Source organism: Callorhinus ursinus, unplaced genomic scaffold, assembly GCF_003265705.2.
Source record: "Callorhinus ursinus isolate GAN/ISIS: 27379988/994484 unplaced genomic scaffold, GSC_fseal_2.0 scaffold16, whole genome shotgun sequence".
NCBI classification, from domain to species: Eukaryota; Metazoa; Chordata; class Mammalia; order Carnivora; family Otariidae; genus Callorhinus; species Callorhinus ursinus.
Genome location: NW_027397078.1, coordinates 31,141,566 through 31,163,471, shown reverse-complemented (window position 1 = coordinate 31,163,471; position 21,906 = coordinate 31,141,566). Strand labels below are relative to the sequence as shown.

Below are 21,906 nucleotides of genomic sequence, written 5' to 3'. Positions count from 1 at the left end.
ATTCAGCTCATCTCATTGCATACGTGAAATATATATAGCCGTCTGTATGTCAATGATGCCTCAGTAAAGTGGTTGAAAACGAAGAAAAAAGAAAAAAACAAATGCCTAGTTTTCATGAACCTCAAGGAACGAACAGGTGACTAAGAAAAAAAGAGGAATTTGTTCCTGATGAATATAAAAATTAGAATCACTTTAGTAATCCAGCCATTGTGTCTGCCAATATCTTTAGGCTTTGGTCCTATTTCAAAGTATTCTCTTTTACTAAAAGAAAAAAAAAAACCCTTTACTTTTCTGTTTTTCCATTTAATCCAGAGCATTGCAATCACCGGCCCATAAATCAAATTTAAATAATGAATAGCATCAAATGCTTTCCATCAAAACTATACATTATTTTCAGAAGCTATGTAAGCAAATGTATTTTGTTCCTAGCATCTTGCAGAAATGTGAATAGGGGAAAAAAAAAAAAAGCCTACAAAAGTAATGAGCCGACTAGCGAAAAAAAAATCCTACAGAAGAAATACACCAACTAGGGGAAGAAACCCACAAAATACTATGGTGCTATTTGTTTTTATATTTTTATGACACTCAATAGAGCCATGCACAGTGGTCGTATTCTTATCTCTTATTTCCAACACAACCCTTTTGGAGAACCGTGGAAGATCTGGCGCAAATGGGAGGGCAAAACTTATGCCTCCTGGGGATCATAGGTTCATATATGCACATGACTTTTGCAAAGTAGGAAGCACAGTTTAAATTTAAGGCAGGCCGGGAAATAACCCAAATGCCCATCAAGTGATGAACGCATAAACAAAATGTAGTCCAACCATATAGTGAACTATTATTCAGCCACAAAAAGGAATGAAGTACTGGTACATGCTACAATGTGCATATACCTTGAAACATGATGCTAAAGGAAAGAAGCCAAACACAAAATATAGCATATGGTTCCATTTATATGAAATGTTCAAAACAGACAAATCAGAGACAGTAGATTAATGGTGGCTGAGAACTGGTTGAGGGGGGCAGTGATAGCTAAAGGAAACAGAGATTCTTTTTGGAGTGACAAAAATGTTCAAAAAGTGACTGTGGTGATAGTTGCACAACTCTGGATACAATAAAAAACAGTGAATTGTATACTTCTAACAGATGAATTGTATGGTATATGAATTATATCGCAATAAAGCTATTTAAAAATGTTTTTTCAAAGCAGGCCAAAGGTATTAATTAAGCAACAAGCTCTTAGTGTGTTTAAGATTCATGAAAATCGACATTACTTTTATGTCTACCATAAAGAAAAACAAACCCTAAATCAGTCTTATTTCTATCAAGACAGACGCAAATTTTCAATATTTTGAACACTATGCTCTTTTATAAAAGCTTAGTTTGTTAAGCACTGAACTCTTTACAGAAGATACAATTTTAAAACATTACATTTCTCACTAACCATTTTTTGTCTCTTAGACAACTATTCGAACCAAGTTTCAAAGGATCTGAAAACATCAGAAAGCTGCAGAATCACTGCTAATATCCAAGAAGAGAAAAAAATTCTTCTATTCTTAACGAAAAAAAGTCACTTAGAGAGCACTGGTTTCTTATCCAGAGAAAGTAGAGACATGTGTGTGCCTTGAAACTTTTCCTTTTTAAATTTCATTCTTACTAGGAAGCTTTATATTCCTTAGAAGCTGTTTCTCACCCATAAAGGAGAAACCCATATTCCTGGTCTTATTCTTCTTCAAGAAGGCATTTTTCTAAGATATGCTTATAATTTCACAGGAATGATGCTGGACACCCAAGAAACCTGGTTCCCTTTCTCCCCTTCCAGCTTTTCGGCACCTCGCACATTCCCCTTCATCACACTCTTTCCACCTGCTTTGAGGCTGGCAGGGCTAACAGCTGTCCCGGGCACAGCTGGATGTGCAGCATCTAGCACGGTGCCTATGGCTCAGAGTAGGCACTCAAAATATATTTATTAAATTGAATTCAGGGCTTTGGGGGTTTTCTCACTTTAAGTTAGTCTCATATAAAATGTTCATCTATAAGGGGCGCCTGGGTGGCTCAGTCGTTAAGCGTCTGCCTTCGGCTCAGATCATGGTCCCAGGGTCCTGGGATCGAGCCCCGCATCGGGCTCCCTGCTCGGCGGGAAGCCTGCTTCTCCCTCTCCCACTCTCCCTCCTTGTGTTCCCTCTCTCACTGTGTCTCTCTCTGTCAAATAAATAAAATCTTTAAAAAAATAAAATAAAATGTTCATCTATGAAAGAAAAGTGCCACAAAAATTCGAATAACCTTATTGGGAGTAGAAGATGGGCAAATAGCAGACGGCAAGCCACATCATATTTTGCTCTCCCTACGCCCAAGCTACTGGGGGAGCAGAGAAATCTACTTCTCAGACATAACTGCTCTCCTCCTCCACGAAGTTCGTAAATTAGTGGCTAAAACCAGTCAGACATGAACCAATTAAACAGGGAGCTGGTTTCAGTGTAGTGGAGAGAATGGTGGATTGGAGAGAACTTGCTCCCGGGGGCAAGGTCATCTCCAGGAGCGGCGGTAAATCACAAAGCAGCTCCCTGGGCAGGGTGTCGTGGACATCGAATGAGAAGGGGCGTTCACAGGTTCCCAACCCTGCCAGGGAGAGGAATCCAGAAGCAGGAGGACCAGCAAGGGCTTGGCGGGGGGGGGGGGGGGGGGGGGGGGGGGGGGGGGGGGGAGCGGGGGCAGGGGGGGGGGGGGGGGAGCGGGGGGACTGATGTAGGTGGGAGGAAGAGGCGCAGCACCAGGGGCTACTGGAAGGGGAAGCTGGCGAGGTGGAAGGGGTAGGGTTAGGCTCGGGCTGCGCAGAGCCATGCTAACCACACCCGCTGTCGTAAAACCAATGATCGGACAAACTTACTTAATATTGAATTTTCCGTTTTGAAAACAGTTCTTCGGATTCCCAGCCTCATCGTTCCTCCCAAATTGCCGGGATTGTGTTCGGGCATATCAATCACCTTAGAAAACAAAACAAGTCAGGTTTTGCCATCTCATACAAATGTCATTTCCCACATTTCAAGCTTTACTTTTATTTTTTTTTTAAGATTTTATTTATTTATTTGACGGAGAGAGCACACAAGCACACAGCAGGCAGAGGGAGAGGGAGAAGCAGACTCCCCACTGAGCAGGGAGCCCGATGCACGGTTCGATCCCAGGACCTGGACCCTGGGATCATGACCGGAGCTGAAGGCAGATGCCCAACCAACTGAGCCACCCAGGCGCCCCCAAGCTTTACTTTTAGAGTAATGATCACTGGAGTAAGGATGTTCCCTAAACAGTAAAATCTGATCGTTCCTTCCAATTTTCTTATTCAAATACAGCCATGCTTTACACAGCCCTCACGGTATGCTTTCTTTTCATCTCCTTCTCATCTTTCATTCAGATCACTTGTAAAAAATTTATCAGGAGCCTCTTTATGACCTTCCTCCTGTCATTACTCAAGCTGTCAGTTCCAGGCAATGTTCACACTTCAAGTTCCGGCCTTCTGGGACCTCTCACTTTGCTATTCACATCCCTCCCCCACTGCCCACTTCACTCCCTACAGATTTTCCATAAGCAAATCTGCCAACCCTTGTGGAAAAGTACACCGAAGATACTTTTTTGTAGAAAACCTTAGAAGGATTCCTTTAAACAAAAAGGGGGGTAATGTCATCCATTCTAGCACATTCTGTGTGTTGTAAACTTAAGGGCCACCCTGGATCTCTCCCTCTTCTTCATCCCTCATCTCCAATGTGTCCAGTCCTCACCCCCTCCAGACTTGTGGCATCCGTCCATGGCTCCAACCACCACCCAAACCACAGCCCCTCACCCGGGCTATAGCCAGAGCTTACCAAACGGCTGCCCCGCGTTCACATGGTCCCAGTCTACCCTGCACACTGCAGGCAAAGTAGCTGTATTTCCCCAGCTTGAAATTTGACTGAGTGTTATCAGCCTGGCCTAGCCCTCCAGCCTCACGTCCCATGACTGTCCCCTGAGTTCTGGTCAGTGTGGCCTTTCTTCCGTTCCTCCAAGGCATCTTCTTTCCTCCCCACACGGGGACTTTGCACATGCTGTTTCCTCTGCCCAGAACATCTCCCATTCCCCTACCTTCTTTTCCTAAAGTAAACCAGCCTCAACCTTGAGATCTTAGCTCAACAATCAATATGAACTCCTATGGGGAGCGGATACTCCCAGGCGCCATAGCCTAGTCAGGACCACCTATCCCTGCCCTCCCCCCGCCCACTGTGCTTCCCTCAGTTCCTGTCTGTGGAGTGCTTTGTGTGTCAGACTGTACATCTTTGAGAGCTGAGCCAGTGCTGTTTTTCCTTACATGGCATTCCCGGCCCCTTGCACCTATGGAACTGGCCCAGGGTGTACACTGAATGAATCCACGACGGAAGGAAGGAATGAACTCAGACCAAATAATTTCAGATTTATCTTTATGATTACCTCACAGAAATTCAGAAACACGTGATTTTTATGAAAAGCCCATTCTCGTAAGTCATTGCTCTGTTTTCCCACCTCTAGTCGCTATGATCTCATGGTTTTGTTTCATCTAATGTTATTTTAAGCTGTTAGACCATAGTTAGGCAAGGTAACCTGCTCTAATGGAACTGCTCAGGTTTCCCTCTCATAAAACCTTTCGTTCGGTTTCTTCCCCCATATCTTAACTGCCACGTATTACTCTATAGGAAGCCTGGACAACTGGAACTTCCTGAGGTCAAAATTTTCCCAGAACTTGTATGATCTTATCAGCGCCCCAGAACTTTCCGAGCCGTCTGAACCCTGTGTCCCAAGTACACTCTAAGAGTCACTGAGGGGAAGGGGTGGAGAAAAAGCTTGATTACTCCGCTTGTTTGATGGAGTGCTCAGTTCTGAAGTGCTCTTGGCCTTGGCATCTATTTGCTATCTTCTTTGGTTGGCTAATTATGGCTAGATTAAGTATTACTGGAGTGAGGTGAGAGAGGGCATTAGCTTCTATTTCTCAAAGCTGAGCTGCTTATAAATGCCCAGCCCCTTATGCATTTCCTAGGAAAGGGCAGATAAGACTGCACTACCCACCACAGCCTCAATTTTCGCTTAAGTTTAAGACAACCTGAACCATGGAGGAAGAGCACAATGATAAACTCCCCCCTGGCTTCTTAGAAGTTCTGTGATTGTTCAATCCATCCTTACTTCCTGCGTTGGGTTCTTCTGCCCAGGAAGAGTCTCTGAACGTAGTTTGTGCAGTTATTGGCATGCTCGGTGTTTAAGAAATGTTCTGCTATGAACCACTAAGAAAACTCAAATGACCCACCTGAGGACAGGAAATCTGCCTTACCGCTCACTTGAGATGAACTTGACAAACACAAGACTAGAACATATTTCCGAAAGAAAAATGCAGCGGGCACAGGGGTGGCCTGAGGGCATTAAGTACTCCTCTAACATAAATGGAAATCTGGAAATCTCTGAGAGAGCCTGATGAGAATGTTACTTAAACACATGGAGGTAGGAGGCACCTGGCTGGCTCAGTCAGTAGAACATGTGACTCTTGATCTTGGGGTGGTGAGTTTGAGCCCCATGTTGGGGGCAGAGTTTACATGCATACATAAAAATAAAAAAAGGTGGAGGTAAATATCAGGAGAAACAGCTAGAAGACTTGAGGGTGCAGAGAGGGTGTGAGGATTACTAAATATTTTCATTATAGGCCTTTTGGAACATGTTGGCTTTGTAAGCTTTGTACACAGTATTATTTTAATGAGAATACAAATTTAAAGCCCAAACAGTGAAATAACTTATTTCGACCTTCCACTAGGCTGTTAGTTCACATTATCCCTGCTGTTTTCAGAAGCAATAACTATAACCTTCTCCTGAAATGATAAGACAGAATGAAATCCCAAGGAATGGCAGCCACAGTGATCCCCTGATTAAAACGTGTTAGCACAGAAACCAGTGGAGAAGGCAAAGAAAATGCTAGAGAAAAGATGAGGGAGCAGAGGCAAGTGGCTTTCTGATGCTGAGTGATGCCCCAGATGTCAGTGAAAGGCCAAAAGCAGAGTGAGAACTGGCAGGAGACTTGCTGTTCTCTCTGGTCTGGCTCAGGAGGCCTCGTCTGGGGATGCTCATCAGACCCTCAGTCAAAGGACCTCCCAGACCAGACACAAGCTGGTGCAATCCAAACACACTGGAAGGGGAAGGTTGTGGAAGGTAGAGAACACAGTGCATTTCTGGCCGAGCCGGGCCCAATCAGCTGCCTCCAGTTACAGGTACCTCCCATGACCTCTGAAGTTGGCAGTACGACCGACTGCCTCTCGGGTTATAAGCAACCTGATTCAGCAACAAAATCAAGGAAAACATCTTTGTGCCTGGTATTCCTTCCACGAAAAGCCTGAGAGATGTCAGTTTCAAAACATATACTTTATCATTACTGGGGTAGTTAAAAAAATACCCTCGGGGCGCCTGGGTGGCTCAGTCGGTTAAGCGTCTGCCTTCGGCTCAGGTCATGATCCCAGGGTCCTGGGATGGAGCCCTAAGGTGGGCTTCATGCTCAGTGGGGAGTCTGCTTCTCCCTCTCCCTCTGCCCCTCCCCACCCCCGTTTATTCTCTCTCTCAAATAAATAAATAAAATTAAAAAAAAAAACCCAAATGTGCTTTAGTTTTAATCCCGACATTTCCAAAATACCCTAGATTTTTTTTTTAAAGATTTTATTTATTTATTTGAGAGAGAGAGAACGAGAGACAGAGAGCATGCGAGGGAAGAGGGTCCGAGGGAGAAGCAGACTCCCCGCTGAGCAGGGAGCCCGATGCGGGACTCGATCCCGGGACTCCAGGATCATGACCTGAGCCGAAGGCAGTGGCTTAACCAACTGAGCCACCCAGGCGCCCCACAAAATACCCTAGATTTGCAGGTAGGAGGAAAATGCCTCTTCCATTACAAAAGGATTGCCTTGGCCTGCTCTGATTTTGCCTGTTGTCTGATCCCCACCACAGAGCTGTCCTTTCTTGGAACGGAGCCAGCCATACAGCATAAGAAAAATAAAAAAGGATCAATAAGTAACAAATGTTGGTGGTGATAAAGCTTTAGATGTAAAAGTACCACATAAGGATAAATACAGCACTAATTAACCTTTACTGAAGTTTCTGCAGCCCACGATGAAAGTGTAATGGGTTCAAGCCTGGGTTCATGCGTCCCACGTGCCTTAAAAACAAAGTCTAGGGAAGTTAGGTTCTCTTATCAAAGATGAAATTCCAGTGTGTGAGGTAAGTCGGCTTCCTTCCCGTCCCTTGCCTTTGGATATTTCATTTGGGGACGCTGAAGGAGCCTACCCCGCAGCAGGCTGTTTCCAGTCTCTTAGGCAACACACAGTGATTTTTCTCGGACTTTCTAGTATATTCCTCAAGTATTCTTTACAAGGATTTCCCCAACCCATTCTTTTCCTCCTGTCCATTAGTTTTTTCTGCTCATTTTTTTTCAAGCCTGCTTCTGATTTCAATTCTTGATGAGTCATATTCCAGTTGTGCACAAAGTATGAACCAAGTGGTGTCCATAAAGTATGAACTCATTCTGTGTTACACTGCTAGCTCTAGTAGCCTCCATCACTACAGATCAACTCGACGCTCTTCCGCATGTGGCACTCAGGTTCCACACCTCATTCAGGAACCCAGTCTGGCTATGCTCTCCTCACGTATTCTAACCTGTGGTTTCCACCTTGGCCAGACAGGTCCATTGCTGATGCCTCCTCTGCTCCCCCCGCCGCCCCCAGCCCCTCTACGTATATATTGCCTCTTCACTACTTTTCCTAAAATGGCTTCTCCCCACCATTCCGTATGGGCCCATGTTTTCGGGGCACCCTCTTGTTCTCCTTACTGACCCATAATTAACACCGTGTTAGCATGCTCACCCTACCAAATAAATCACCTATATGCTGTGAATTCATCTTGAACTAGTCCTTGTGGTAGGCTGAATAATGACCCCACAAAGAGATCCATGCCCTAGTCCCCAAAACCTGTGAAGAGGTTACTTTACATGGCAAAAGAGATTTTGCAGACATGAGTAAATTAAGGCTCTGGAGACGGGAAGGCTATCCTGGGTTAACTGGGTGGGCCCAATGTAACCACACGGTCTTTATTTCAAATTTTTTTTAAGATCGATTTATTTATTTGAGAGAGAGCAAGAGAGTGCGTGAGTGTGGGGAGGGGCAGAGGGAGAGTGAGAGAGAGAATCTCAAGCAGACTCCACAGAGCGCAAAGCCCGATGAGGGGCTCTATCTCACAACCCTGAGATCATGACCTGAGCTGAAATCAAGAGTCGGACGCTTAACCGACTGAACCACCCAGACGCCCTTGTAACCACAGGGTCTTTATAAGACAGAGGCAGAAGAGTCTGAATCAGAGAAGGAGACAGATGACAAAGTGGTGGTCAGAGAGAAAAGAAAGAGAGAGATTGGAAGGTGCTACCTTGCTGGCTTTGAAGACGGAGGAAGGGGCCTTAAACAGGCAGCCTCCAGAAGCTGGAAAAGGCAAAAAACAGATTCTCCCCTAAAGCTTCCAGAAGCAATGGTAGCCCTGCCTACCCACTTTACACTTCTGAGTTCCAGGACTGTAAGAAAAAAAAAAAAATTGTGTTGTTTTAAGCCACTAAGTCTGTGGTAATTTGTTACAGAAGCCACAGGAAACTAATGTAGTCCTTCACTGTATACAACCTTAACCCCCTCCATCATTTCCTTTACATGCCTCGGCTCATTGCCTAAAGGGGGGGCTCCTCGAGCACAAGGACTGGATTTTCTTCTCTGTTTCCATCAGAGTTCAACACGTCAGGTTGCCGTCAAGTGCTCCATAATTAAATCTCCCTGGATTTTTATCAGAAACGAGCAGAGCGGACTAAGGGACTGGTGGACAGCCGAGAAGCAATGGATGGGGTCTTTGAGAGGCTGCGGATTGTCCTGAGCTAACAGGCGGATCGTTTCAGCATGGAGGCGGGGGGGGGGGGGAAGAGTGCTGCGCTCTGAGGCACGGGCCCCGCTGAGCCTCTCACCTGATACAGGACTGTTACTTCCCTGTCCGTCTCCCCAGCCTGTCTCATCACCAGCAGTGGGATGATGGAATCCACAATGGTGAAGGCACTGAGCACGCCCATAAATACGTATGTATTTTCCAATCTTTTCAACTCATTTTCCACCAATAAAAGAAGGCCTAAGTTACTTCCGTCAGAAAAAGAACATTCTTATGCCTTCAGGTGTGAATGTAACGCATAAGTCCTACCTCTGGGCCTCACGCTAACCTTGAGTAGCCCTCCTCACAGAAGCCCTCCTCCTGAGAGGGGCAGGCAGCATGGCGGCTGAGGGAGCAGCCTGGGCCTGGACCAGAATCCCAGCTCTAGCACTGCCCAGAGCTGTGACCTTGAGCTGGTCTTTGAACGTCTCTGTAGACTGGGGATAACAGCAGTATCCACTCCACAGAGGGTGCTGTGGCCAAGGGCGGCACTCAGCCATGGGAAGAGCCAGCCCTCGATCAGAAGAAGGTGAAGTCGGTGGTAGGGCACAGAGTAGGCAGGCAAAGGGAAGCTGTCACACAGCATTTAGGGATAACTGTGCCTTAGTGATCAGGCTCTTTTCTGAACCTCAGGATCAAAGACAACACGAACCCAGGATAGCACTGCCTGCCCACTTCGTTTTGCAGGGCCTGACACTGACCCCCTTCCAAAGATGCCTTTCAAGGCACTGCCCGCTGTAGACTTCAAATCGAATAACACCCCCATGGAACCCTGTGGTATCGGAGCTTTGCAAATAAGTTACTCTCGGCTTCCCTGAGAAAAACTTAAGCCTGTCCAAAGATCAAGCAATTGAATGGTGAGGTGATAAATAACCTTTGCCTCTCCATTTTTCCATGCCCAATCTTATGCCTGTCATTTTCCCCCTTCTCTAGTCTCAAAATGCACTCTTTTGAACACACCCTGTGTTTATCACCTGTCTCCATATATTTTTAGTTAATGTTTCATGAGAATATCTATTGGTGGATTTCGTGGTTCCCACTGCAGCTTTATCTTCACACTTGAGCCCATAGGTAAAGAGAAACATAAGAGATGAGAGATGTGCCTGGCACAGGAGAGCAAGGGAACATTTAAAACCCATGGGTCGTTTTTCAAGCTCTGTCAGTGTTTACTACAAGCCTAAGTTCTGACAACAAATAGCATTGGACCTCTTTTATTTTTTATGTTTTTAAAAGATTTTATTTTTAAGCAATCTCTACACCCAACAGGGGCTGTAGACAACTACAACCCCGAGATGAAAAGTTGCTTGCTCTACCAACTGAGCCAGCCAGGTGCCCCAGCACTGGGCCTCTTTTAACCAGAGGTCCTCCCTTGAAACTAAAGATGTGTAGCTTGAAAGACTGTTAACTAAAACTGTCCCAAATGTTTCTCTTAGACTTAATATCACACACACACACACACACACACGCACACACACCCCATATATACAATATATGCCATGTGTTATACATAACATATATCTGTCCTATAATATACAGTTATTAAAATTATAGTTATACATTATATAGTTATTAAAACCATTTCTTCAATATAGACTCAAGAAATACAACAACTGCCATGTTGAGTTTAGCTCACAAGTGGTAATTCGAGAGAACAGATGACTTAAGATGCTATTTCCACACTTGGAGAGATGTGAATTTGGCCTCTGATAATGGCATTGTGGTTGTATAGAAGAATGTCCTTGTCCTTAGGACATAAGATGCTAAGGTATTAAGGGGGAAAATCAGTTGGCAACTGATTCATAAATGAATCTGGGCCAAAGGTAGGTTTGTATTCACCCACTATTGCAACTTTTCTGTAGATTGGAAAAATTTTTTAAAGGTTTTGGAAGAAAAAGGTATTTTTTGCTACAGTTGTTCAACAAAAGCTAACTTCCTCCCAAGTAAAACAGAGCATATGTATAAAAACACCAGAAATTCTCTAAAATCTTGATTAAAATGCATTGCCAAAATCAGAATCTTTTTGCATAAAATCTTAAGCTAAACCCAAAATGCTTATCTTTACTCCAAGAAGTGAGTTCCTATATATTCAACATTGGTGAATACCAAAGTCAAAGAATCTGTAATAAAAGCAAGAATAACATATACAAGGACAGTGAAGGCACACGGAATGATAAATGCTCAGGATGGGTGGGAAGTTTTTAAGAAACTATAAGATTTCACATTTGTTCTCCAAGGTAAATAAGACCCTAGAAGTTTAGAACTAAAAAGTGTCAGAGAAAAATACAGTTCAATAGTACAACGCTCAATTTATACACGATATAATGAAGGGTCAGAAAAAATTATACAAGTGTGGAAGCGTGCAAGTATTTAAAAGCTGATAAGATCTCTTAAAGTCAATCTGGAAACCTTTATTGTGAGTTACATCAGTATCAGATTAATGTCCTCTGGAAATGTCCATGTTCTTTCATGGAACTCTTTCCAATAGAAATAAATTTAGTCTCCAACTTTAAATCCTGGCAGTTCCATAAGTTTGAAGTATTTCCAACAGAATAAAAGTAAGTCAAGTGTTTTTGCAAGTTCTTAGAATGATTAACAAAATATATTTGGGGGGCGCCTGGGTGGCTCAGTCTTTCTAAGCGTCTGCCTTCGGCTCAGGTCATGATCCCAGGGTCCTGGGATCGAGCCCCACATCGGGCTCCCTGCTCAGCGGGGGGGGGGGCCTGTTTCTCCCTCTCCCACTCCCCCTGCTTGTGTTCCCTCTCTCGCTGTGTCTCTCTCTGTCAAATAAATAAAATCTTAAATATATATATATGGGGGGATGTTGTACACCTGAAAATAGAAAATTGTGTGTCAACTATACTTCAATAAAAAAAATTTATATATACATATATGTGGTAAGGAAAGGGGTAATGAGAAATAAAAAAGCAGATATGGGAGCAACAAATAATGAAAAAGTTGAAAAATTACCACGCTAGTTGGTAATCTTGCTTTGCTAAATAAAATCACAAATTATTATGTATCTTCTCCCCACTCCTTAAGCCTACTTCTCAATGATACTTCTGTTCATTCACTCATTCAATTATTCAAATATTTAAGCACCTAATCTGTACAAAACATCAGAGGGACTTCAACGGCCATATTGCAATTTCTTAAACTCTACAGGATTGACCATCCATTATAGCATTCTTTTTTTTTCTGGATGTGAAGAAAGTTATTGTTTCAAGCCTAAATATGCAATTAAACTGAAAAATATCCAACCCTCCATAGTTAAGCTTTCTGAAAATGTGAGCAGTGAGCAAATATCGTAATGCCACATTGGAGGGAAAATACAATGTAAGGGGGAAAAAAAAATCCAAGTTTACTCTTGGGACTCTGAACCATTAAGCAACTGTTGAGGTGGCCGTTTATTGGCTCTTGCCCTTAGTTATGAGGTTCATGCAGTCTTAAGCTTGGGTTTCAAAAACCATTAATAATTACCCTTAAATGGCAAACAAAAGGAAAATGTTATAATCAGGGTGGTGTGTCTGTGAAGACTATAAAAGTCATGATCCTGCTGCTCAACTCTTCACACTCCTACTTCTTGATTTCCTCTAGCTGTCTTGCTGCTGGGCAACCAGGTAAGTGTGATTTTAGTACAACCTGGTGCTTCTTCTGCTTCCTTCCAGAACGGTATGAAAGATAGTGGTCAGGAGAAAAAGTGGATTGGTGCCATCTAAATATATTTCCAGTAATTTAGAAGCTAGAAGCTGTAGTCAGCTTTCTTGGAGACCACAGCCTACAGAGCACAGACCAGGTGCATAAAAAGTGGAGAATGTCATGATTACTAAAAAAAGGGGTTTGGCTCCAGGGACCATCTCCTCACAGATGCACTCTGAGAACAGACATTTAACATACTAAGATGATTATTTTTACTACACCAAGGAAAGAGCCCAAAGGCACTGAACTGCTGGCAAAACCATCAATATAAAACTCCGCTTCAGCTTTTTGGTGAGTTCATTTCTTTCCCAATTGACAGGCCACCACGATGAGCGTAAAAAAGTCTCCTGAAGAACTGAAGAGCATTTTTGAAAGATACGCAGCCAAAGAAGGTGATCCAGACCAGCTGTCGAAGGAGGAGCTGAAGCTATTGATTCAGATGGAATTCCCCAGTTTACTGAAAGTGAGTGCACCACCGCAGAGCCCATAAACGGGGCCTCTGAGGGTGAGGAGGGAGGGGTGGGAAGAGGAGAGGATGCAGGGGAGGCGGAGGAATGCAGTACTGATCGGGGCTCCTTCTGGGGCAGAGCACACAGCAGCCAAGGCGAGGGCATTCCTTGACTAAGGGCTCTTGAACGTGTGTTTTCTTCCCTGGTGGCAGGCCACATCTCAGATGGCAAGCACCTAGAAAGCAGGGGCCAAGCCTTCTATGCCCCACAGCCTGGGCACAGAACTCTCCATGACCAGCCAGAGTAAAAGGAAGCAATGATTGCCCTTTTAATGAAGCTAGGTCTAGAAGACCCATAGGTCACCAAGCCAACACGCTAAGGCCTTCAGCCTGGATTCAGCATCTCCGGGCCAGGCTCTTAGGAAAACAAAGAGGTGTGCAAAGTAATATTAGCTGACCTTGGACGTGCTTCATCGTTATAGGTAGGATCTGTCAAGAAGACCAAGTCAAGAAGACTTACTAGGCAATCTGTAGAGAAAACCCACTTTGCGCTGACAAATTGCCATCTGGTGACATCCATTTATATTTCAAAAGCATTTAAATTTGTGTTAATTTGTGTTAAGCACCTAAATCTGTGTTATTGAGGCAGCCAGGCATTTCTAAACAACTTCCAGGAAGGGATTAAATCTCTAGCCAGATAGTTTCTCTTCAAAACTATCCCAGAGTTGTCTAAATCAAAGTGCATCTTGAGGGCGCCTGGGTGGCTCAGTCGTTAAGCGTCTGCCTTCAGCTCAGGTCATGATCCCAGGGTCCTGGGATCGAGCCCTGCATCAGGCTCCCTGCTCGGTGGGCGGGGAGCCTGCTTCTCCCTCTCCCGCTCCCCCTGCTTGTGCCCCTGCTCTCGCTATCTCTCTCTCTGTCAAATAAATAAATAAAATCTTAAAAAAAAAAAAGCCAACAAAGTGCATCTTGAGGCAATCATGGGAAAGAGAGGCGGGCTGATCTCCTTGCTCCAATACATTTTCTCTACTTCACAACTAAAAAAGCCATTTTCAAAATGGAAGTGACTGTGCAACCCTTTCATCCAACTTGGTCACTATTTAGCTGTAACTTCAGAAGAAAGCATTGGCTTCCCAGGTTTTAACCAGAAATGTCCCTTCTGCCAGTATGACACATGAGGAGGTTTCTGGTTATAGCTGTTGAGGTTTCTGGTTTTAGTACTAAAAAGAAAAAGTGGCCGAATTCAATGATATAATCCAATCTCTCCTCATTTGCTTACAGTTAAAATATAAAATAACTTTTAAAAACAGTTAAAGGCGCTAGCAGAAAAGGAGACTTAAAAAAAAAAAAAAACAACAACCTAGGGGCGCCTGGGTGGCTCAGTCGTTAAGCGTCTGCCTTCAGCTCAGGTCGTGATCCCAGGGTCCTGGGATCGAGCCCCGCCTCGGGCTCCCTGCTCGGCGGAAAGCCTGCTTCTCCCTCTCCCACTCCTCCTGCTTGTGTTCCTGCTCTCACTGTGTCTGTCTGTCAAATAAATAAATAAAATCTTAAAAAAAAAAAACCACCTTTCCTGATTTTTATTTTATTTACTCACTTTTAAGTAAGCCCTAAGCCCAACGTGGGACTTGAACTCACGACCCTGAGATCAAGAGTCATGTGCTCTACCAAATGAGCCAGCCAGGCACCCCAGAAAAAGAGACTTTTTAATTAAAAATTAAGACAAAGTTTTCTGAGAAAGATTAAATTCTAAAAAACACTCTGAGATTTTTTCAAAAGGAAGAAAAATAATAATAGGAAGGAATAATCATAATAAAAGAAAGAAAAATAATAATCTGACAGGAAAGCCTAGGCAGTCTACTCAAACAAGTTGTTTTAAAAGGTAAGACTGGGGAATTTTTCTATATTTTCCTATGGTTTAGGTATTTCCTACAAAAAGCAGGTATGATGACTTACAATTTGAATAAAGGTAAGAATACTGATGGTAAGTTTTGAAAAATCTACTTACCATATCACGTACTGGATTATATTTTCTTAAGGATTACTAAGGTTTTCCATCATCGCCTTGTATGGCTGAGAATCTCATAAACGCTTCAGGAAAAGTGTTTGATATTTATACAACAAACGCTGAGTAACTAACTTAGTTTTGTCTTCTGATCACAGCAACGTATCAAATGTCTTTAGAGGAATCTTAAGGGTTAAAACATATCTTGATGTGGAGATCAGTTGTACAACAATGTCAACATACTTAACAGTACTGAACTCTACACTTAAAAATAGTTAAGATGGTAAATGTTACCACAATTTTTTTTAAGTGTTGACGCTGACTTATAAACTAAACCATTATTTCAGTGAGTTTCCTAGGTACTATTTTGCCACAGATAAACTCCTACCTGAAAGGCAGAGCTGTAACGGCTTTAAGATTTGAGTCTTAGGCCAGAGGCAAAACTTAAGTCTGCTTAAGACACTTTAGGAGTAGTAACAGTCAAAAGGGGGTCAAGCCTAACATGATCTCTTGCAACATCTCTTGGTTCTCCAAGTGTGATGGGTCCTGGCCCAGCAGCATCAACATCACCTGGGAACCTGTTGGGAACCTGTTGGAAATACAGATTCTCAGGCCCTGCCCCAGGCCTAGTGACTCAAAAATTCTGGGAGTGGGACCTGTCACTCTGTATCTCCTAAGGTCAGCAAGCGCATCTGGTGACCGTGCTGCACGCCAAAGTGTGAGAACCACTGATCCTGTCATCCTGCAGGGTGTAGAGGGGGGCTGCAACCCAGGGGCTTGGGAAAAACTGGTGTGGATCCTAGTTAAGGGCTTGAGCTCTAGAGTCAATGTTTGAACCTCGAACCCTTTGTTTACCAGCTGTGGGCCCTGGAGCCAGTTAGCAGCTGTCCCGGAGCACAGTTCCCTCCTCTGTGAAGTGGATCTCCCCCCAACAGGGTAGTTGGGGGCAGTGCGCAGGCTACGGAGAGCCCACGGCACCGTGCTGCCTTGGGTTACATAGAACCAGCTCCCAGGAAAACCTTGGGGCAAGCATTGTCAACTGGTGAGCCATGGGCTCCTCGGCAGTCCAGTGAAGCCCCAAGATTCCTTCTCCGTTTTTGGAGACATAAAGAAAAATACTGGGGCGCCTGGGTGGCTCAGTCAGTTAATCGGCTGCCTTCGGCTCAGGTCATGATCCCAGGGTCCTGGGATCGAGCCCCACATCAGGCTCCATGATCAGTGGGAAGCCTGCTTCTCCCCTGCCTGCCATTCCCCCTGCTTGCGCTTGTTCTCTGTCTCTCGCTCTCTCTGTCAACTAAAAAAATAAAATCTTAAAAAAAAAAAAAAAAGAAAAGAAAAATACTTAAGGTTACACAGAAAACCAATTACAGTTGACCCTTACATAACATGGGTTTGAACTGCATGGGTCCTCTTATATGCGGATTTTTTACAGTACGATGAATGTATTTTTTCTTCCTTATGATTTCCATAATAACACTTTTCTCTAGCTTGATTGATTGTAAGATACAGCATCTAATACATAAAACATACAGAATCTGTGTTAATCAACTGTATGTGTCATCAGGAAGGCTTCCAGTCAACAGTAGGCTCTTAGTCATTACATTTGGGGGGAGGCAAAAGTTGTCCCCATATTTTCGACTCTGTGGGGGGTGGGTGCCTGTAACCCCTGCACTGTTCAAGGGTCAACTGTATATTAAAATACACATTAGCAGTATTAAAATGATAAATGTGTGGGGCGCCCGGGTGGCTCAGTTGGTTGAGCATCTAACTCTTGATTTTGGCTCAGGTCATGATCTCAGGGTCCTGGGATCCAGCCCCCTCTAGGACTCCGTGCTCAGCGGGGAGTCTGCTTCAGATTCTCTCTCTCCCTCAGCCTCTGCCCCTGTCCCTGCTTGCCCATGCACACACTCTCTCTCTTTCTCTCTTGAAATAAATGAAATCTTTTTTTAAAATAAAGATAAATGCATGATACAGAAAAAACCAGGTAGCCAGTTTGGTGACATGGAGCTAAAGTTGGGCTTTCCACCCTCAACCATCAGTGGCAGGTAACTGAAACCTCAGCTGCCTTGTTGGAACACAGACCCAGCGTCTCTAATTTCAGAAAATGGGTAGCGGTAACTGATTCATTTTTCTCTCCTCTCCCCTTTGCCATTCTTCTCATCTAAAACCAGGGTCCCAGCACCCTAGATGAACTCTTTCAAGAACTGGACAAGAATGGAGACGGAGAAGTTAGTTTTGAAGAATTCCAGGTGTTAGTGAAGAAGATATCCCAGTGAAGGAAAAAAACCAAAACAACATATCATTATTCCAAGCCCCAAAAGAAGAGCGCCTGGGATGTGGCCCCCATTCTATATGCAATTGCTAATGTCTCTGTTTAATTCTTGGCAATTATAATGATCTGGCAGTGAGGTCCAATCACTGTTAATAAAGGAATTCTTAGACATGTCTCTCCTTGTCAAGTACTGACCCCCATGGCTTAATAGACTTGAAAGTAACCTTGGTTAATGCATTTAATTTTATACCCTTTTTTTTTTTTTTAAGAAAGGCTGAGAATAGTTCCATGATCTTCACCAAGACTGCAAAGATAGTGTCAGAGGCTTAGAAAGAATTCTGACTTGCCCAACCAACGTCCTTACTCCGGCCTTCCATCAAAATAGCCCTGTTCCTGCTGCCCCTCCCCAGCCACTCAGTGCTCACGTCATTTCCAATTTCAACACTAGTCAACAGCTAGTGAGGAGCGGACTTCAAAGCACAGATACTTGTCTTTCAAGTCACCTCCAGCACTCACTGTGTTTTTTGAATCAATGACCCTCTCAGGAGGTAAAAGCATTATGGGACCAAGAGTCAGTTCTCTCCATCACTGAGGGGGTGGCCTTGGTTCTGGCAAGTAATATTTAAAAGAAAAGGGACAGGAAGACATAGGGCCCTCCCAGCTCTGGCATCTAGGGCTGCTGGGACTCTCAGGATCTGAGAAATAGCTAGCCCTCAAGTTCCACTTACTGAGTCCAGCTTGGGGGAAGGAGGGAGGGGGAGTGTTGGAGAGGAATTTAACCAAAGAAAAGAAAAATTACTTCTAACCCCACCACCAAGAAACAAAGGAAATTTTTATACACAGTGAGGAAATGTTTAAATGCAATCTGTATCATTCTAATTCGATACAAGAGCATTCTTATTGAGTCAAAAGCCTTAAACGTTTCTAATGACTAGTTCTACTCCACTGCACGGATACCCCATAATAGTCTTAACTATTTGCCCATTGTGAGACATTTCGATTGTTGCCAGTTCTGATTCTTCTAAATAATGCTATAATGAGTACCTGTTCATATCTCCGTCAACATACCACATTTCCTTAGGAGAATTTCTGAGAAGTAAATGTCTGGGTCAGAGGGTATGAGTATTTTTATGGGGTTTGTGAAAGAGACCACCTAACTGATTCTCCGAAAGATTGTATTGATTCAAAAATCTACAAACAGGCAGGAGAACACCAGCTGCACTCTCTAGACAGCATTAGTTGGTCTCATTTTAACAACTTTATTAGTCAAAACAGTGCACATCTTTTATTCATTTCTAGTCTTAATAGGAATCCCCCACTATTTCCCCATTGAGTTTACTGTCTGATATTGGTTTATAAAAGGTAATTTTTCTCTTGTTTAAGAAGTCCCCTTCAGGGGCGCCTGGGTGGCTCAGTTGGTTAAGCATCTGCCTTCGGCTCGGGTCATGATCCCAGGGTCCTGGGATCGAGCCCCACATCGGACTCCCTGCTCCACAGGGAGCCTGCTTCTCCCTCTGCCTCTGCCTCTTTGTCTCTCATGAATAAATAAATAAAATCTTTTAAAAAAAATAAGAAGAAGAAGAACTCCCCTTCTCCAGGCACCTGGGTGGCTCCGTCGGTTAAGCATCCAAATCCAACTCTTGTTTTCGGCTCAGGTCATGACCTCAGGGTCATGAGATCGAGCCCCACATAGAGCTCTGTGCTCAGTACGGAGTCCACATGTCCCTCTCCCTCCGCCCCTCCTCCCACTCATGCTCTCTCTTTCTCTCTCAAATACATAAATAAAATAAAATCTTAAAAAAAAAAAAGAACTCCCCTTCTCTTCCTAGCTTGTTATAAGATTGTGAGCAGGAGGGTTTAGGTTCTGTAGATTGCCTACTGAGCATCTATGGTGATATGGGGGTTCTTTCTTTTGTCTGATCAATATAATGCATCAATTGATTCAATCCCCAGGACAAACACGTTGTCCAGTCATGACTGATTATTCCTTAATGCTGTTAAATTAGGCATTCTAATATTTTATTTAAGATTTTTGCATCTTTGGAGTGCCTAGGTGGCTCAGTTGGTTAAGCATCTGCCTTTGACTCAGGTCATGATCCCAGGCTCCTGGGATCAAGCCCCACATTGGGCTCCCTGCTCAGTGGGGAGCCTGCTTCTCCCTCTCCCTCTGCTCCTCCCCCTGCTTGTGCTCCCTCTTCCTCTCTGTCAAATAAATAAATCAAATCTTTTTAAATTTAAGATTTTTACATCTTTATTAATAACCAATATTAGTCTATAGTTTTAGGTTTTATTTTTTGTTTGCGGGTGTTTGCTGAGTTCTAATATCTAGGTCATGCTAGCTTCCCATTTTAGCCGATGTTCTGGCTCTCATTTGGCCCCTCGCAGTATAAATATACATTATCTCTTTCAACTCCACCATGTATAAAGCAACTACCATGGGCAAGGCTTTACACAAGATGCCATAAGAGAGGGAGCCTGGGTGGCTCAGATGGTTAAGCGTCTGCCTTTAGCTCAGGTCATGATCCCAGGGTCCTGGGATCGAGGCCCACATCGGGCTCCTGGCTTGGCAGGGAGCCTGCCTCTCCCCCTGCTCATGCTCTCTCTCTCTCTCTCTCTGTGTGTGTGTCTCAAATGAATAAATAAAATCTTAAAAAAAAAAAGAAAAGATGCCACAAGAAATAGAAATTTCTAGACCTCTGAGATCCTAAGTCAGCAAGTCTGGGATCAGGTCAGGGAAAGGCTTAATTGCAAAGGTAGTATTTCCAACTGGGATTTGTAGGAAGAGACTTCAGGGGAACCTGCCGGGAAGGGGCAGCACTGGGCTATCTAAAAGAGAGAAAACACGGGATGTCTGGCTGGCTCAGTCAGAAGAGCATGCAATTCTTGATCTCGGGGTTGTGAGTTTAAGCCCCACGTTGGGTGTAGAGATCACCTAAATAAATAAATATTTTTTAAAAAGATAGAGAAAACACCCCAAGTAAACACATGTGTAAGTACAAGGCAGTTCAGAAACACACATACTACATGTTGGGTGGAAAGCCAGCTACAGGGAATAAAGAGGGCACGCTGGCTTCAGATCATAAAAGTCCTTGGTTGCCATGATAGGCCAAGGTCAGAAAGGGAGTAGAGGGCCGCCTGGGTGGCTCAGTCGTTAAGCGACTGCCTTCGGCTCAGGTCATGATCCCAGGGTCCTGGGATCGAGCCCTGCATCGGGCTCCCTGCTCCGCGGGAAGCCTGCTTCTCCCTCTCCCACTCCCCCTGCTTCTCCCTCTCCCACTCCCCCTGCTTGTGTTCCCTCTCTCGCCGTGTCTCTCTCTGTCAAATAAATAAATAAAATCTTTAAAAAAAAAAAAAAGAAAGAAAGGGAGTAGAAAGGTGTAGGAGTCATAAGGTGATGTGAATGTGTTGCGGGAAGATGAGGTGGCACCAATAAAGAGGTTGCAAGGGGTGGGGACTGGTCACAGAGTGGAGGCTGGGGCTAGGCAGGAGGCCTCCACTGCAAGCGGGGCAAACTGGGAAGGCCTCAAAGGAATGGTGGCAATGCACAGGAAACCCATGGGAGAGATACCTTCTCCACCTGGCTAAGATTTACTGACTTGGACAAATTACCATTTGAGGACCTTCAAGAAGGGTGAAAACGTATGGAGTGTTGTATGTAGTAGGGGTGTATGTACATGTCTACTTCGTTGGCTTTCTTGGCCTAGCTTCCAACGTTGATCTCATCTCCCACATCCAACAGGATTCGCCTGAATTTCCTCTAGAATCAACAGTACCAGCACTTTGTCAACCACAAAACTTCAATCCTCACTACACCGCAGGCTCCGCCAGGGCAAGGACCCTGGGATCATGACCCGAGCCGAAGGCAGATGCTTAACAACTGAGCCACCCAGGCGCCCCTCTACTCCCTTTCTGACCTTGGCTTATCATGGCAACCAAGGACTTTTATGATCTGAAGCCAGTGTGCCCTCTTTATTCCCTGTAGCTGGCTTTCCACCCAAAATGTAGTATGTGTGTTTCTGAAAGACCTCCAGTCTTTCACTGATGTACCCCCAAGTCTAGCTCAGAGCCTGGCACATGAGACAGGTTCAAGTGCTATTTGCTGTATGAATGATTCTTGACTATCCAGTCAGTGAATCATTCCATAAAGCTGCTCTGCCAGCCAGATCTTTCTACTCTAACTCCTGCTCCAACCCAGCTCCTTAGATCGCAGACTGAGGCTGCCTTAAGACTCAACCGAGTGCTGTGCCCGGAGTCTTCTCTCCCCTCTCAGCTCTCTTGATCCCATGCCAGCTGAATCTTCCTAAAGCACTCATTCTATTGCAAAGTCTTCGGCAATGAGTACGGTATTTGCATAATATGTCACAGTTGACAGGTATTATCTTATTGGTTCCCTAGGGCCTTCAGGATTAATTTTGACACTGATACTCAAGGACCCCCCACAAATCCGTACCAATCTCCCTTATTTCCCTCCACTTCTCTACAGGAGCCGCATGCTTCAGCCAAGCCACTCGG

At 44.3% G+C, this 21,906-nt stretch overlaps 2 protein-coding genes across 5 annotated transcripts in view; one reads left to right on the top strand and one right to left on the bottom strand.

Moving 5' to 3' along the window:
• Positions 1 to 21,906, bottom strand: part of CTPS2 (CTP synthase 2) — a 100,793-nt gene that overhangs the window by 31,594 nt on the left and 47,293 nt on the right. For all 4 annotated transcript variants that reach the window (XM_025857682.2, XM_025857686.2, XM_025857683.2 and 1 more), the window contains exon 14: positions 2,888 to 2,984. In XM_025857682.2, coding sequence (XP_025713467.1) covers positions 2,888 to 2,984 — 97 coding nt within the window. The remainder of the gene's footprint in view (positions 1 to 2,887; positions 2,985 to 21,906) is intronic.
• S100G (S100 calcium binding protein G) lies at positions 12,553 to 17,563 on the top strand. Its single transcript, XM_025857688.2, has 3 exons — positions 12,553 to 12,593; positions 12,992 to 13,135; positions 17,294 to 17,563. Exons 2-3 carry the CDS (start codon positions 13,001 to 13,003, stop codon positions 17,396 to 17,398), a joined length of 240 nt encoding a protein of 79 aa, XP_025713473.2. The 5' UTR covers positions 12,553 to 12,593; positions 12,992 to 13,000; the 3' UTR covers positions 17,399 to 17,563.

Coding starts and splice junctions, on each gene's coding strand:
- S100G (XM_025857688.2), top strand. CDS start 13,001: ATGAGCGTAAAAAAGTCTCCTGAAGAACTGAAGAGCATTTTTGAAAGA. Junction 13,136..17,293: donor AATTCCCCAGTTTACTGAAA/GTGAGTGCACCA, acceptor ATCTAAAACCAG/GGTCCCAGCACCCTAGATGA.